The sequence below is a fragment of the Ptychodera flava genome, chromosome 17 (assembly GCF_041260155.1).
Source record: "Ptychodera flava strain L36383 chromosome 17, AS_Pfla_20210202, whole genome shotgun sequence".
NCBI lineage: Eukaryota > Metazoa > Hemichordata > Enteropneusta > Ptychoderidae > Ptychodera > Ptychodera flava.
Window position 1 is genome coordinate 17,378,562 of NC_091944.1, and position 17,559 is coordinate 17,396,120.

General features: G+C 37.1%; 1 protein-coding gene across 1 annotated transcript in view; it reads left to right on the forward strand.

Annotated features, from left to right (window-relative positions):
• LOC139115655 (protein eyes shut homolog) overlaps nt 1–16,773 on the forward strand; it is a 59,287-nt gene extending 42,514 nt beyond the window's left edge. The window contains exons 30-45 of the mRNA XM_070677945.1: nt 442–733; nt 1,490–1,813; nt 2,255–2,439; nt 2,967–3,140; nt 3,708–3,791; nt 4,301–4,540; nt 5,235–5,409; nt 5,951–6,123; nt 8,588–8,932; nt 9,603–9,776; nt 10,381–10,502; nt 11,204–11,348; nt 11,995–12,208; nt 12,883–12,969; nt 13,521–13,624; nt 14,782–16,773. Of these exons, the coding sequence (XP_070534046.1) occupies nt 442–733; nt 1,490–1,813; nt 2,255–2,439; nt 2,967–3,140; nt 3,708–3,791; nt 4,301–4,540; nt 5,235–5,409; nt 5,951–6,123; nt 8,588–8,932; nt 9,603–9,776; nt 10,381–10,502; nt 11,204–11,348; nt 11,995–12,208; nt 12,883–12,969; nt 13,521–13,624; nt 14,782–14,957 (3,014 nt within the window). The 3' untranslated portion in view covers nt 14,958–16,773. The remainder of the gene's footprint in view (nt 1–441; nt 734–1,489; nt 1,814–2,254; nt 2,440–2,966; nt 3,141–3,707; nt 3,792–4,300; nt 4,541–5,234; nt 5,410–5,950; nt 6,124–8,587; nt 8,933–9,602; nt 9,777–10,380; nt 10,503–11,203; nt 11,349–11,994; nt 12,209–12,882; nt 12,970–13,520; nt 13,625–14,781) is intronic.
• Nucleotides 16,774–17,559: the final 786 nt, after the last annotated feature.

Here is a 17,559-nt window from a genome sequence, read left to right on the forward strand (position 1 = left end):
TTGAACTAAATATCTTGATTCTAACACTTGAAACTTGACATTAACTCTGCGAAAAGAATTGGTGCAAAAATAGCCTTTCCAACCACCTTAACCTTTGAACCTTGACCCCATACCCCTCCCCTTTGTGGCGTATGACGTGCAGAGATTTTCATGAATTTTTGTAAAGTCTAAGTATCTCTTCACTCTGATGTCCCTACTCAAGTAGCCCCAGCTGTAGACAATGAATTAGACATATAACATGGCATACATGTATGTACAATAAATTGCGGCATTGTCAGCCATTGCATATTGATGTCCTTTTTATGTACAATACATTTGATTTGCCTAATACAGTCAAACTGCCTAAACATTGCTTCACATGTAACATACTGTGCATTGTATATTATGCCAGAACTATGTATATTGCAGTGTTCAGTAATAAATTTCTGTTCTTTGTTTCAGATGTTGCTATCCATTTCCCAGCCTTCAACGGGAACTCCTACTTGGAACACAGCGGGCTTGAATTCAGCTCCGAGTTGACAAATGAAATCTACGTCACATTCAAAACCGTGGCAACAGAGGGCACGATCATCTACTCTGCTCAAAGTCCTGCTAATCCGACCAGTAATTTCATCCACTTGTATATCTTCAATGGGGTCTTGAATTATCAACTGAATTGTGGCATCGGTCAGATCATGACAGTCAACACCCTGGCATTTGTCAGTAATGATGAACTCATTGAAGTCTTTATTAGGTAAGGTGACGTACCTTACGTCTCACTGAGAGCAATCTCTGATGAAAGAATTTTCTGATACACAAGACAGCATTGCAATAATGACAATAAATTGAAAAAGTATTCAATTTTACAAATACCTTATATACCTTGTTTAGATTTTGAGGGATTTTTTAAGTGAGTTTGAATTGAATCGTCATGACTTCTGCTCAGCTCGGATATAGATCACCAACATATCTTGAAAATTTATCCTGGTCACTCAGTCAAAATTGAAAATTGGAAAATAAAATCGCTGTGAAATTTATAGCTGTTGATAGGTTGCATAAAAAGCTCCATTAATATTTGCAAGTTATAATGTGTTTGCATCATTTTTTATTAAACTGCAAAATAGAGTTTCTTATCTACTCTCAAAATCATATCAAAATGTGGACAATAAGCTTGTCACTGCAGCCTTATATGTGTAATGTAAAATGTATATATTGAGAAACTGAATTTAAATCTTGACAGGAATAATTTTTTCAGCAATAAAATTGCACATTGTTCTAAATGCAACATGTTCACAAGGCTAATACTGTTGTATATAGAGAAAGAACAATAAGCATTTTTACTTCTTTCCCAAAACAGTAACATGTAAATATTATCAAAATATACTGCTATTGTCCCTTTAAGTTAAGTTCAGGTACGCTGTCAGTGTCCCTATGTCGTTGCATGTTTCTCAGAGTTGAGTGAATACATGGGTATTTACTCCAATCATTATACTTTTCCTACCTTTATTAGGCAAACTAAACCATCTGGAATGTTTGGTGGCATTTGCACTGCGTCAGTGACAGTCAATAACAACCTACCTGTGACGGCTTCTGTGTTCACGTTCATGTCTGAAAGCGGTCTTGGGCCTCTCTACCTGGGTGGTATACCTCCCACTGTGGTTGCCCTGGCGACACGTCAGCCAGTGGTCGGGTTCGTGGGGTGCATTCGTCATCTGCAGATCAATGACATTGAGTTCTTTGTTTTTGACGATGCCATCGATGGTGTTAACATCGGTGAATGTGAAGTTGAGGCGTGTACCTATGAGCCGTGTAGGAACAATGCAACCTGTACAGTGTAAGTGAACACATCTTTTTGATTCCTCGCCCCCCTCCTTGTCTAGTGGTACAACCCATATGACACCATTAAACAGTATGACTACCATATTACATTCATTTTCATAGGGAAAATTTTTTCAACCTCTAAATACAATGTCTTCTTTCCTGTTTTGTTGGACATAGATGCAACAACCTTACCGTGAAACAGCTGTGTTCAACTTAAATCTGGCATTAAAAAGTGTAATTATTACATCTACCTGTTATGGAAAAGTTGAACTTGACATTTTTGGCTAAAAAAGTCAAAAAATTTGTGACAAGAAAACCCAATTGATGGGCAAAACTTTCGGGAGGTTCATGTCTGAAAGCGGTCTTGGGCCTCTCTGTGCAGAATGTTGCAATCTCCCTATGTAAATATTACTGCATACAATGAAGAAATATGTCATGAATTTTTTCCCTTCAGGTCTCCGGAAAATCCGGAGGAGTGGTTCTGTGAGTGTCAACCGGGCTACGAAGGAGAGCTCTGTGAGAGGACCACAGAACACTGTATTGGTGATCCATGCCTGCATGGCGGTACATGTATATCCGTAGTCCAGGGATTTGTATGTTTGTGTCCCTATGGTAGACACGGTATCATCTGTGATCTGAGTGAGTAGTCTGACCTCATGACCTTTTGACCTTATGACCCCTGGAATGAAATGATTGCACATTGTCCATCCTTTCAGTCCAATGTCATCACAGATAAATATATTGTACTGATGTTTTAATATTCAACAAACACTTCGCCATGGTAACCAGAGTCATTGGCATAGTCAGCTCACGCCATTCAAACATCACGTTAGAGGCTTTCTAGTGCCATTTCAATCCTAGTTAGTTCTCAGCACAAATCAATGATTTAGAGTTACCAGTCTGTGTTACTTTCAGAAATATAAGGCTGGAGGAAGCCGGTGTAGCAATCTATATTTCACCATCAATATTATATAATTTGTCTGAGTAAGTAAATCGATGATGAAAAGATAAGAAAACATTAAAGCATTAGACTTAAATTTTTTTTTTTTGGGGGGGGGGGGGGGGGGGGAACTGATAGATGAGAAAAGTACCAAGTTATGCTAGAATGCAGCTCAGGGACAGATATTCAGACTCTCAGAGTTTTTACTTTTCTCCTCATATTGCAGGGCTAAATGTGACCAGACCTCATTTCAGTGGGCTGCAGTTTGGTTATTCATCATTCCTGGCGTATCAGCGTGATCTAAACCTTGACTTTCTGACCCACATGAAACTCAAATTCACCCTGGATGACACAACTATGTCATTGAGAAGTGGGTTAATGGTGTACTCAGGTCAAAGGGGTAAGTATATTCAGGAAATAGTCTTGTACTTCCTGCTGTGAGACTTGAGAAGCAATGTTTTACTATTTGCACATCAAGAAAAACACTTGCCGTTTCAGTGCCTAACAACTCCAAACTGACAAGTACTGTCAGCAAGATGTGATATCACCACCTTTAAAGAGCGATTTAATCTAACTTTGATAAATTTTCACTAGCTTTGTTTTATATATATATATATATATATATATATATATATACACGAAAAGCGATTTGCTTATCAATGCAGGCAAAGTATGGAAGTATAGTGCTCCATGCATTTCTGCAGGGCGGTAATACCGAGAATCATTCCGCAATTCTCAGTATATAATATATTCTATATTATAATATATATATATATATATATTTTTTTTTTATTTTTTTTTTTTTTTTTTTTTTTTTTTTTTAAAATCACTGAAATTTACAGCTGCTTACCCTTCTATGTTCAGCAAAACCAGTCAAAATGTGGTGTGTGCAAATATATCAAGTTGAATTGTAGGTGTACCGGTATACTTAAAAATGCCTTTTTTTTTTTCACATTTGTATTTCCAGGTGAGGGTCCAGGATTTGGTAGTGATTACGTGGCGCTTGGAGTACAGAATGGTTATCTGGTGTGGATTGTGGATCTTGGCTCCGGTGAGTCGACACGACAAGACTTCTCACATTCATATCTGTCAAATATTTCAGTTTCATCAACTTTTCTGTAGAACAATTCCTGTTGTGATGAATGGATGTAAAAATATGAGTTTTGTAGGGAATTGTATATTTTATGAAAATACTTCTCTTATATGACCTTTGCCACTGCAAGGTGTTCTCAATGAAAGGGTCAACACTATTTGTACACAATTCATTGTCATTCTGGTGAAAAATCTATGTAACTAACAGCCAATCAAAATGTAGTGCCTTCACCAACATTCTTATTTCTCGTTTCTTTCAGTTTTAGCGTCAGTGTAGATCACAGTATAATTATGTACATTTTTTAAAAAATTTTTCTTAAATGGCAATTTCCAAAGACACACAATGTTAATTGGCAAAGCACATTCAGTCCCTGAACCAAGGAGAAAATTTATAAAGGATTGGATGTTTATGGTTCAACTCGGTTCACTTGCATCATATCCTCATTGTAAAATATTTCCCTTTCACAGGGCCTGCATATGTATGGAGCAGAACACGCATTGATACCAGGCTAACAACCCATGCAGTTGAAATGGGACATGATAAACAGGTAGCCTGGCTGAAGCTGGATGACCAGGTCAACGTGACTGGACGAACACAGGGCCGCTTAGTTGGTCTCAATTCCTTCTCAGACATCTTCGTCGGTGGTTTTGATGTGTATCAATTGTCATTATTGCCAAATAATGTTAATTTCACAAATGGATTCCAAGGTACATATCTTGAATAGTTTCTTGAAATACTTTCAATTTTGCATATTGAAATGATTTTTCTGTAAGCCATGCCTTCTCTGAAGCTTAATGTCCCAATGGTTTTAATTGGTCCATTGTTTTCGGTACTCTTATGAATATTCATAATTGTCGTCTTCCAAGTTTGTTTCTAAATCTTTACACTCAGATGCAAGTAAATATTGAGATTCCCTTCATTGTAAATACATAGAAATTTACCCGAAGGAAAATTTTAGTTGTAACACGGCAATGCATGAAGTCAGCATTCTCTAGTCTTACCTTATAACTGTTATCATTATCCTGTATGTAGGTTTGTAATAATTATGATTTACGTAACACTGTAGTTGCGTTTTAAGAACCTTACGCAGAACACTGCATTGTGACAAAATGTCAAGTCAAACAAAATAACGACCCATGAAAAGTCCCATGAATCACTCTGATTTTGAAACTTTTTATCCAAAATGCTGGCAGTAGAATTGACAGAGGTAGAGAAAAAAACAATGGCAACACAAAAGACACAATAATGGAGGTGAAAAATTTCCATATAATAATAGGAGTCAAATCGTTAAAGCAATTTAAACAATAATGGTGATTACAGTAGATAAATGATTTATGAAATGAGCAAGTTTATTATAGCAATACCATGTAATGATATCTTTTGTGTATGTGTGATTTCTAGGCTGTATCTTTGATGTTGAAATCAAGGCTGGCAAATTCAGTGAGTTTGCTGCACCAGGACAACCACCCGGTCAGGTCAAGAGTGGACGCAATGTTGGTCAGTGTGGTCTCTCAGAATGTGAACTTGTCACCTGCAGCAATGGCGGTACATGCATTGATCTGGGAGCTTCATTTGAGTGAGTTTTGCATTTTGTATTTGGTAACTGATTACATTGTCCTCTCATGTGTACTGCTATTGCAAGAGCATTGGATGTAGGTGTTCCAAACCTTCAGCGTTTAGTAAAATTCCAATTTATACATTTCTGCCTTTTCTTTTTTTTACACTGAATGTCATCTGTATCATCCATAAACAGGAGAATACACAAAAATGTTGATAAAAGGATATTTCTCTGAAAAATTCATGTGTTCCGAAAATTTTGATACGTTTTAGCAGAGAAGATCAATCCAAGGTTACTGGATAATAGATGATTTCAAAGCAACATGAGCTTATTAGAAGTCAACTATGCCCGAATGTAGCATTTCTAAACAAATTTTCAAAATTGAGAGTTGAAAATGCCCAGCACATTATTAAGGTGTACACACACACAGAATGTTTCAAAGGCCTGGCAGTCTGCATTGTGAAGTCATAGAATACATACATAAACAATTCTACAAAAGAGTTTTCAACTTTTTGAAGTGGCTTCCTTGGTTTCATTTTTTTGTTGCTGTCTTCTTCAGGTGTCTGTGTACAACTGGATGGACTGGTGAACTCTGTGACGAGGTCATTGGACCATGTGATGCATCACATGACCCACCACCGCTCTGCGCCGCCGGGTCAACCTGTAGTCTGGCTGTGGAAGGATATGTGTGCCATTGCCCTCTGGGTAAAATGGGACAGTACTGTGACCAAGGTAAGGTACTTTATTTTCCAGTTGCTAATACGGGATTTTTCTGAGAGTACGCCCAGGGCCGTTAAACAGAAAATGGCTACATTGTCTGCTTCACACCTGTAGCTAAATAACGTCCCAGGGCCGTAATTCGGTAAAAATTTACCGCCAATTAACTAAAAAATACGTGATTTATTCTCTTGTCGTTCTGCGTCATGACAACCCGCGTCTATGTCATCAATTTTGGTGCGTTGGACCTTTTTTTTGTGTCTATCTTCGGTGTGCTCGTTAATATGTAAACAAACAACATGGCGGCCGATGTTTCTCCCACGATCAAAAGTCATGTAATGAAATCGATATTTTCACAGACTACGACATTACTCATCCGAACAATGTAAACACAAGAGTGTACCGCCTGTATATTCTGAAGGAATTACGTGAATAATTTGCGGAAACAACGAACTCGAAGCTGGTCGCGTATACCGTGGGTTCCGTACGCATTGCAAACAGGGTCAGGCGCGACGTTTACAGTGTTCGCGCTGTCGAGATTCAGTCGATATTGTTCCCGAAAAATAGCGTATCTTCGTCTGTGACAAATTTCTAGGACTATACTACATTTGAAATAGAGTATAACTTTGCGGAAGGTAGCCTACGTGTAGACCGAGAGCTGTCATTTGCTCCACACACGAACGAACGTGAGCGCTAACGCACACGACGGACGACTGGAAATGATTGACAACTTGTGCACGGCATACTGATATTTATTCCTAAAGTAGTTCAAAAGTTTAAACGCGGAATCGTCATGGAAAACTTATTTTATTTTGCAAAAAATAACGAATTCTTGGCTTGTGCATGTGATAAGTATATTATTCCCTAATATTTTTCTTCGTTCAGCGAAGGAAAATACGAGTGACGTAATGACCGTGTCACCACGAGTCGAAGACGAGTGGTGACACGGTCATTACGTCACGAGTATTTTAGGGAATAATATCTAATTATCACATGCCTCCATGGTTTGTCGAACGCATTCAAATTTAAGCGAAGAAAATCATCAATCAGATTTTGACGTGTGCACGTGTTCTGAGGTTGACCTAGTTTGTAAGTGTGACAAGTTAATCAAAGTAGTCGAACGTGTGAAAATAGATACAGTGTTTCACATTCGTTGCACGCAAAGAGGTCAATAATCGTAAACAATTGTGGATCATACCATTTCTACTAGGGATTACTACTACTGTTACGTTTGTGAATGCAACAAATTTACGCGAAGAAAATCATCAGATTTTTGTATCAAAGCGAAAAAAACCTGAAAAGTAATGATGTACATTAATAAAAAAATAATGAAACAGAGTTATTTTTTAATGATAGTCATTTTATTTATTTCATGATCCCCATCGTGCAGAATGGAAAATTCCTGGCTCCTGCTTCATCTGTCAATCATTGTCGGCATTGTGTGGCAAACTCTAACGTTGACTTTGCGTTCTTCTGGATCATTCCACCCGCATTTTAGTAGCATAAATAGGGGATACGGACATATATCGCCGAAGTAATTATCTTAGAAGTGTAACTTATTTTATTTTGTACGCTATATAAAACTTTTGACCTTTGCGTAGGTAATTTTTTTCAAGGGGAGTCAAGTTGAAATGCCGTAGACAAAGGTTGAGATGAAATTAAAAATTTTTAATAACGGCCCACCCCCTAAATAACCGCCCATGGGCGGTTTTTTCGAGTGGGCCTACTCTCAGAAAAATCCGGTAGTGAATGTAAATGGTCCCTTTAACCCTTTCACCCCCAGTTCCTTGTATACAGGTCCAACTTTACCATAGAAAACAATGGATTTGGGACAAACCATGGTGGTGAAAGTTCATTGCGCAGGATGTGAACCATCAGTGCAACTGATATGTGATATTTCAGCATGATTTTTTTTAACTATTTATATATCAAAGAAATTAACTGCCTCATAAACTTCAACAAGAAACTCAACTGATACGATCAGAATCAAATATAACCTCACTGTCCCTTACCAGGAGCTTTCCTTTTGGTTTACATGTTTACCCCGGTTCCCTGTAAACTGGTCCATAATCACCATTGATAACAATGGGTTTGGACCAAACCATGTTGGTGGATGGGATAAGCATTATATTAAGCATGAGCTATTAGCTCATCTGCATATATTTCTGTTCAGACCAAAATTTTAGTTACTCCTGTTCTCTGTATGCGGGTAATAGTTATTTGCTGTTGACGAAAGTTGACGAAAACAGTTTTTAGAAACAGCAATTTTTGAAGCAGTTCATAACCTAGAAAAGCCATTGTTTGAGGACCCTTCTTAATATCACATCAAATAAATGAGATCTTGCCATGATTAGGCTAATTAATCTCTAAATGTAAATTGTAGTCTCTATGCCAGACTTGCAAAATGTAATGAAGTGTCAGAGTATTGTTAGATTAATTAAAATTTGTTATAAAGTGTGCCTGTATCTTTGTCTTCCAGATTTTATCGTAAGTGATCCACTGTTCCAGACAGAATCGTCATACATAGCATTGCCGGCTATTGATATACGTCACAACACAAACATCACGATCCAGTTCAAACCGGATTCTGAAGATGGCCTGTTATTCTATGCAGCTCAACATCTGGGTGTCAATTCTGGGGATTTCCTAGCTGTCTCCCTCTACAATGGATTTGTTGAGTTCAGGTACAAGCTCGGACCAGAGGACCCGGTGCTTGTACGGACATCAAATAAGGTTGATGTGGCTTCAGAGCAGTGGAACACTGTAGAAGTTGGAAGAACTGATCGGTCAGGATATGTTATACTGAATGATGTAGAAACGAAAGGTAAGACATACAGACAACTCAAATCTTTAGACTTTCTTCCTTTAACAGCGTTCAAGCCTATTTTCAAAAGCTGTGTAAACATTCAAAGTCGTCCAAGGAAGTGCAATGCTTTATAAAGTACTGACAGTTTTCGGTTGAGTGGTGAATGACAAAAACTTCGATGAATGACCAGAATTTTTCATAGAAAATGAGAATGTCTTTGAAGATGTGTACTTCACATGTAGAAAGTACTCACGGTAATCTTTGAGCATTCTAAATTGTATTTAAATATTCTATAAGATAGTTATTTCACATGTAGAAAGTATTCATGCTTACCTTTCCAATTCTTTGAGCATTCTAAATTGTATTTCTATGTTATCGTTCAGTGGACTTTGCTATGATTGAAAACATTGTACTCAAGGGACATAGCCAGAACTTTTGATGTGTTCATGATGTTTGTTCTAGAAACTAAGCACTTCTTTCTAAAATATGTTAAAATGCATAGTATTATCAGAAGCCTGCCAAAAATCACTGTGTGTACAGTATGCAGTGTTACTGGAGAGAAATACATTTTTTTGTAGATGAACATTTAGTCATCAGCATTTCCATCAAACATTTCCTGAACAAGAAACAGCATTTGCAAACCAAGCCCTTGCTTCTAACTTGCTTTCTCATTTGCTCCTTTATTCAGGCACTTTGACCTCAGGGCTAAGGTCGCTGGATGTCACCACCCTGTTTTACCTGGGAGGGGTTTCACACTATGAGAAGCTGCCGGCAAACGCCATGACGGACAACCCATCCAGTTACAAGGGATGTGTACGACAACTTATCATTAACAACAGAGACTATGAACTCAACCTACAAGGTAGGATTTATCTTATCTTTTATTTATCTAGTCAGCGCAATGATCTTCAAAATATTCAGCACTTTTATCTCTTGCCACTGTATTGTGGTACAACCAGATTTTTTTCTGTTGCAAGTAGGACAACAACATTTGGCGATTGGAGTGAAGGCATTGCAGTAAATGAACTGAAAGGGCCAAGTACAGTGTCCGCTTTTTGACATCAATTTGATCATAACATGCAAACTTGTGCACACTGTGTGTTCTCTGAACATCAATGAGTGATGAGTCATCATAAATAACGCATAATAATTTAATAATTTGCATAATTTACTGCATTATGTCATGCATTGCAATTTATTACTATACTGCTATTAAACTGGAAGATGAGGGACAGTCAGGTGTCAAATGTCTAGCATAGTCTTGCACTTTCAGTCAAAGCATGTAATGTAAGTACCCGTCGCGCCTCCCCCCCCCCCCCCCCCAAGTACTTCAATGACTTCAATGTTGTCCTACTATGTCATGCACCATGAAAATCTGTTACATGTTTTATGTATCAACACAAATTCTTTGTACGGTAACTTTTTTCATACAGTTGCAAACACCACTTTGGCTGTTCTTGTTACAGGTGCAGTTGAAGGCCAGGATGTCTTGGACTGTGATGGCACAGCTTGTGGATACAACGTGTGTAAAAACAATGGCGCATGTGCCCCCGTTGGAACCATGGACTTTGTCTGTTCATGCTTCTGGGTAAGTCACACATAAACGTCTCAGAGAAGTTTCACTTGTATTACTACATGAACCTCAATATTAATAGTAATATCAAACTTTTCATCCCTGTTATGGAATGGTTGCTCCCATTATCTTCAAAGCTTTGTTGGTTGGCTAAACATCTTTAACGATAATGAATCTTATGAAAACAGCCAATCAACTCCACATGATAGCTTTAGTTTCAGGCTTCTTCAGTTGGTGTGAAAAATTACAATTCACCAATCAGCTATAGCCTTCTGTGCTGCTGCACAGTGGCCCAAAAAGTTTTAAAAGACTGAATTTATGTGTGAGATAAATTGTATGTAGTATCTTTTTACCGCTGTAACAAAAATGTCGGGCTACACATTGAAGTCATGACTTCCATTTAAATAAAAGTAAGGTATATAGTTTCATAATGTATATGGGCATTTTAAAATTGTATTCATAATGCATATCCGCATTGTAAAAGTCTATACCCACTTTAGCTAGCTATCAAGTCTAGTCTATAGCCATGCAGCAAAGTTGGTATTCTCAGAGATGAAAATAGGTTGAAACTGACTGGCACACTGTAACTTTGAAACACAAATTTAAAGCAGTATTCATGTCGTTTTACATGTTTAGAAAGAGACAGGTGAATTTTCCCAAATGTGGGAATTTTCAAGGTTGAAGTAAACACTGTAATATTCATTTGTATATTTCAGCCTCTGACTGGCAAAACGTGTGAGGAATCTGTCTTCTGTGTCAACAATCTCTGTCAGAACGGCGCTACCTGTGTTGGAGATGAAAGTACATTCCGGTACAGTTGCGTATGCCCTGTAGGATATGGTGGCTTCTACTGCAATCAAGGTAAGTCTGTCCTGTAACTGTGTCCATACCTTCAACTCTATGGTGAACACCAGTGGTCCTTTTGTAAATGTGAAATCCCCTAGAGCTAATTTTAACATTCGGTCGTATTTGAAATACTTATTAACCCTTTGAGTGCCAAAGTCAATATTTGCCAGCTGTATAAAATATGCCAAAGTAAATTTTATTCAAATTTTTACCAACGTTTTGATAAAAGAATTGAAATCAATGTAATTTGATGTCCGTTTGGTCCAAAAATTATTTAAAAATTACAAAAAATTCATAAAAATTGGTAAAATGTTGGGCAGCGTTTTTATTTTGTGTATGATCATCACATTTGTACAATCCAATGATCTTGGCTAACTCATTTTTAACAAGATAATGAAGAATTTTCCATAGAATTCAAATTCCCTACAACATATGCTCGTTTTAGGTCCGGAATACAGTTGTATTGCTATCAGACTTTCTCAAGCTATACTCTGTTGGCGTGTTTGGTTGATTTTGCCAATAGACTAATACTTCACAATTCCATCTAAGCCAGGAGAGATGAAGATATTTCAGTAGTGCTGACACACGTAGTTCAGCTAACCAGCTGCATTCATGAAATTCTAAATTCTCTTTGGTTTGCATTTGCATTTTACTTGGACAGAAATCACTTTTGAAAGTGCACAGTTCAACGGAAACAGCTATTTATTGTTTGAGTTGGAAGACTACAATCAGATGGACCTGACGTCAAGCACCGTGTCTCTGAACTTCAGCACTACATCCACGGATGGTTTGATTCTGTGGATGGGTCAGCCAAACAGAGATGACAACACAGACTACCTCGGTGTTGGACTTGTCAATGGTAGAGTCAAACTCAGGTAAAACATAAACAATATCATCTACTTTCAAGAGTTGTCAATTTTTTGCAAATTTGATTTACGTAGAATGACATGTAATGGTCACCTTCAAGTAACCTATTAAGCCTACATCATCATTGCAGCTTGGTTGGACCCTATTGCTTTAACCCTTTTAGCACCATGGTTTTCCCAAACCCATTGTAAGCCACGGCAATCGCGGACCTGTTGTAAGGAATCTGGGGTAACAGGTCCATGGTGATGTCAGACCTTTACACTGTGAAATGTGACAGGGGAGGGGCTGTTACCAAGTTAAATTTTTTTCTGTTTAAGCCAAAAATACAGCGACTTGAAAAGATTTGAAACATGGACGAGGTCAAACATCAGAATTCAATGGTTTACATTTCACAATGACTGTCCAGATGACAACAATTATAATTTCATGTGTGACTCAAAAAAATTAGAAATCCCTGCCTTTTGAAATTGAGATAGTTTTGATGTGTTTTGGGTAAGGTGTGCATATGTGTATGTCTGTGATTCTGTGTTACAAGATAAAAATGTGTCACAAAAACTGTATGGTGCCACCATCATTTCATTGGAAAATGTGGTTGAAATGCCTGTTTTACCATATATAGATATATGCAAATTTTTTGTGTGACTGAGTAGCCTTACCATAATCCATTTGTTTTCTCTTTCAGTCTCAGCCTTGGTTGGCAGTCATATGGATCGATATTTTCATCTGTGCCGGTCACAGATGGACAGTGGCATTCTCTCATAGTAGACAGGTTAGTAATCATGTATCCAAAATGTATGGTGAATCTAAGGCTTACCACAATAGATGATAAATTACTAGCTCATTTGGTATGCATGTCACGTCTCACCGGACAACACAAGTTACAACCTTATTGTTTTCTATGGAAAATTTAGACTTCGTTACAGGGAAAAAATGTTGAAAGGCCCAGGGTAATATTTTGGATAAATTTAAAAGGATTTGCATGTCCGCACCTGTGGCATTTGTCTTTGTTCCCTCGTGCTGGGTTACCGCCACAGAAAAGTTCAATTTTCAACGTAAATTGCCTGGTTGAAATTCCTATTTTGGCCCTTGTAGTAGTGTGAGACTTGATGGTGTCACTCAGGAACTTTCTGCGATGAATTCGTTGTTGATGAGGAGAAAATTTAGGCAGTAACTTTCTGCTGCCTTCCACGACATGTTGTCTGTTTTACAAACTGGCCTACAGTGTGAAATAAAATAAATACATAAATTTAGAGAATGTCTTTATATAATTTCTTAACATTGTGAATATTATACATGAATATTGTATCTGTGTAATTACAGAGCTGAGACAGCCATGTCACTGTATATTGATGGAATCAGAACACCAACATACACCATAGGTGGCTCTTACTATGAACTCAACACAGATGGATTATATTACCTTGGTAAGTATCAGTGGCCAGTGCTACATGAAGTATTTCATCAAGGATTCTCTGTAGCTCAGTCATAAGTCCTCTTTACCCAAACACAGTGGTATGTTCCTATTGTAATCAATGGTTTGGTTCCACTTACCAGGAAGAAGGGATGCTACACGGAGGCCTGACTAGCATTTGAATGCTGCAGAGATTGTTCATTGAAAAAAAGCAGCATTAGCTTAATCCCTGCATTTTCTGTAGATTTGCACAAAATAGGGAAAATGAAATTGTACAAATTATTCTGTCCAGTCAGGTCAACAAGTTTGCAGCTATCTAGATGTTGATATTTAATTCTGTGCTGTAATGACTGACGACACAAATACATGTAAGTGTGCTTTTGCAAACATTACAACTCGTTTTTTCTGTTAAGATGGTATGTCAGAATTACGATGTGGAGTCTACATACACAAGGGACTTGGCAAAATCACTAACTGTCTGGACAGCCAGATTCAAATGTATAGACGGCCAGACTTTAATGTCTGGATGACCAGACTCAATGCTATGAAGAGTCTAATTTCTTCCTGTAATTTTAAGGTAGACCCGCCTAATTTCAGACTCTCAAACTTTTACAATATTCTTTTGGCCTAGCACTGATTGGGCTCATTTTGAAGCTTATGGAGTAAGTAAGTTTTCACAGACTTAGTTTTGTGAAAATCAGGAATTTGATTTCCCCATAGAGATAACACAGGAATGGCGGCCAGTTTATGTCTTTCATTTTCAAGGCGCGAACTACCTGGAAATCAAATTTTGTAGAACAAATTATTGATGCAAACATGTGAAAATAAATGTCATGTTACATTTTCTGATACTCAGTTTGGAATTTTTAATAAATATATTTTTTTTATTCCAAGGAGTTAAAAATATAAATTTTCTGTATATCACAATAGATCGCAATATAAGTTATTGCTTATAAGTTATATTTTATTCATGAATGATATTATTGTACATATTATACACTGAGAAATCATACATTCAGTTTATTCAAAGAGAAATATTCTGTCTATTGCAACATTTTTATTCCTTCCGTCCCTCATTACGGCACAACTGCTCTGATTATACCATAAGAAACCTTGTATCCAGTGAATTCCAGTACTCCCTATCCTTATCCAGCTTTCGATTCCTTTCAGGTGGTTTTGGCTACAATGCCGATGTCAGTGAACTCACAATGCAGCAGTTTTCCAGTCCTTTCTTAGGTTGCATCAGAGATGTCCAAGTCCATCCAAACATGGCCGCCCTCAACCTGGTGCAGGCCCAACAAAGTGCTGGTGTTCAAAGCTGTGACAGTGATGTCACAGGCAGGTAGCCAATCAGTGTCAACATGAAGTTGACCAATCAGTGAGAGTGTTTCAGTATTAGACAAAAGTTAGCCAATCAAAGGCAGTGTTGTTCAAGTTCCTAGGGCTTTTTTACTTCAAAAATTCCTTTTCAGCTGATACTTTATTCCATCCATATCTATCACCTTGATACCAAAACTTAAATGCCATGGTTTTAAAGAGTAGTCTTTGAATATTTATTTAATGTACAATGTCTGTTTTGACCATATTCAAAAATTTAATGTCCTTTTAAATGAATGTAAATTAATTTTTATGATATTTAAATGCAATCAATTACTGTAATTATTATTCTTGCAGGAGCAATAAAAATGATTTTTAAGTTTTATAGTACTGATCATATATATGAAGTGATTTTTTCCGTTAATTATCATGCTATTTATCCTTTGTAATTACTCCTTCCAAAAAGGCCTTCTTGTACTATGTTTGGTTTAAATGCAAACTTCTTGCCTGAAAATAACCAAATTCAAGAGATTGCTGTATATGTACAAATGGTCTCTGTTATGATTGCCTTTGCTGTGGTCTATGTGTTTTACTAAAAATATGTCCATGTGGCTTTTTTTTAATTCTCATTCTTATATAGTTTTGAGAGCTTTAGGAGAGTCTGATATTAATTGAAACACAAAACCCTCCTTTGCAATTGAGAGACCGTATGAAACATTGGAGAAGGCAGTGAGCAAATGAGGGAAAGATAGTAGGAAAAGGTATGAAGGACCCTTTAAGATGGTAGGAAAAGGCAACAAAGGAACCTCTAAGATAGTACGAAAGAGCAATGAAGGACCCTTTAAGACAATATGAAAAGGCTATGAAGGAACCTCTATGACAGTAGGAAAAGGCAATGAACAACCCTCTAAGGCAACAGAGAGACTTCATAAAGACCTAATATGACGAGATGAATAACAAGATAATGTGAATAGAAACGAGAGCATGATGAACATAGCAATGCAAACATATTTCTTTTCAGTTAGTCCATTACGCTTGAAACTTTCAGATTATTTGTGAGGTCAGTTTTCTTAATAGCACTGCGTTGGTCATGATCAAGAATCTACTCTTAATTTTATGTCTGGTGCAAATGAACTATGTGAAAATTTTGTACTGGTTTTTAGTATAATCACTCCTGTGAAATAAGGGTGCTCCAACATTGCTGGATTCATGTACAAACCAATTATGTTTTCAACTCAAATCCATCAAGAAACTGGGGTAAAGCCTCTTAAAAAGTCTTAGCAAAATCAATTGGGGATTCAAATATTATTCATAGTGATAAATTTGTTTTGTCTTCATCATAACATGTGCCTTGTTAGATTAGAAGTCAGAGTACAGTGGGTTAACAAGTATTATGAGCACAGCAAGGTGCTCATTATATATGCATATGTAAATAATATGTGTTTCCCTGTACTGTATTTATAAATGTTCCAGGAATTGTTTCAAAAAGTACAATTTAATTGATATTTATCCAGGTAATGAGAGTACTCTCATTAGCTATGTCAATGTTTGTGTGAGCTTAGTCAGATGAGAAATTTGCTTGTATGAATGACATTGCTAGATCAGCCTTGAATTGTGCACTAGATGAATTTATTTCACTTGACAAATCATGGCATTCCTTGCAGAATCTCATATTGATGTACATATCTTTGATTTGTGTGCTTTAAAAGTGTACATTTTGTACTTTTTCTGTTTCCATAACGTTTTATGGAGATCTTCTTTGTACTGCAGATTTTGTATTTTTATATGCCTGTGACTATGTCTATTTTCTATTAAAAGGATCAGAGACCTGCTAATATTCCCCAATCGTGTTCAGTGTTATATTTTGTAGGGGTTGCATTGAAAATCAGACAATGTTTGCTTTACTGTTGTCAAAAATATCTCCATGGTTTATGAATACTGTTGAGACAATGTTACAGGCGTGGGGTATTGTTTGAGATGAGGTCATGTCATGTGAATTGACGAGGACACGACCCAGTGACCTATTGCAAGACTGATTTCAAACACTGACCCACTTAATGCTGCATACTCATTGCTAGATGTAAGGTACAAACTGAAGCCTCCTGAGGGTCTCTGGATGTCCATTTAAACAGGACAGATTTTCTCTTTTCTGGCAGGTTTTTACGAACAAAATTATTGGACCCATGTTTCTTTAAGTGTGCCAATGCAGGATTAATTCTAGAACTACATCCTTCACAGCAAAGTGATAGAAAATCTGGAGGTCATACCTGACAGGAAATCATTATCTTGTATCTCATACTTTGTGTTATCTTTGGCCTGCATTATCTGATGAGGGCATTGGCCTCTTGACAGTACATGCTGAGCTGGGTGTATTGACGCTGTGCTTTGAATGGTACTGTTTTAAAGATGAGGAGCCAACTCAAGTCTGTTCACTTGTTTGTCACAAACAGCTACTGATGTTCCATAGCTTCTTTTGTAGTCCTTGTTATTACTGGGAAGCGAGAAATTATCAGAAATGGTTGGGTCTGGAAATTAAAGTCTATGACTAAGAGGAATGTACCGATGTTTTAAAGTAATAATGATAATTATGTTGTTACAATGCTCCATTAAAAATTTGGCAAACTGAGTAAT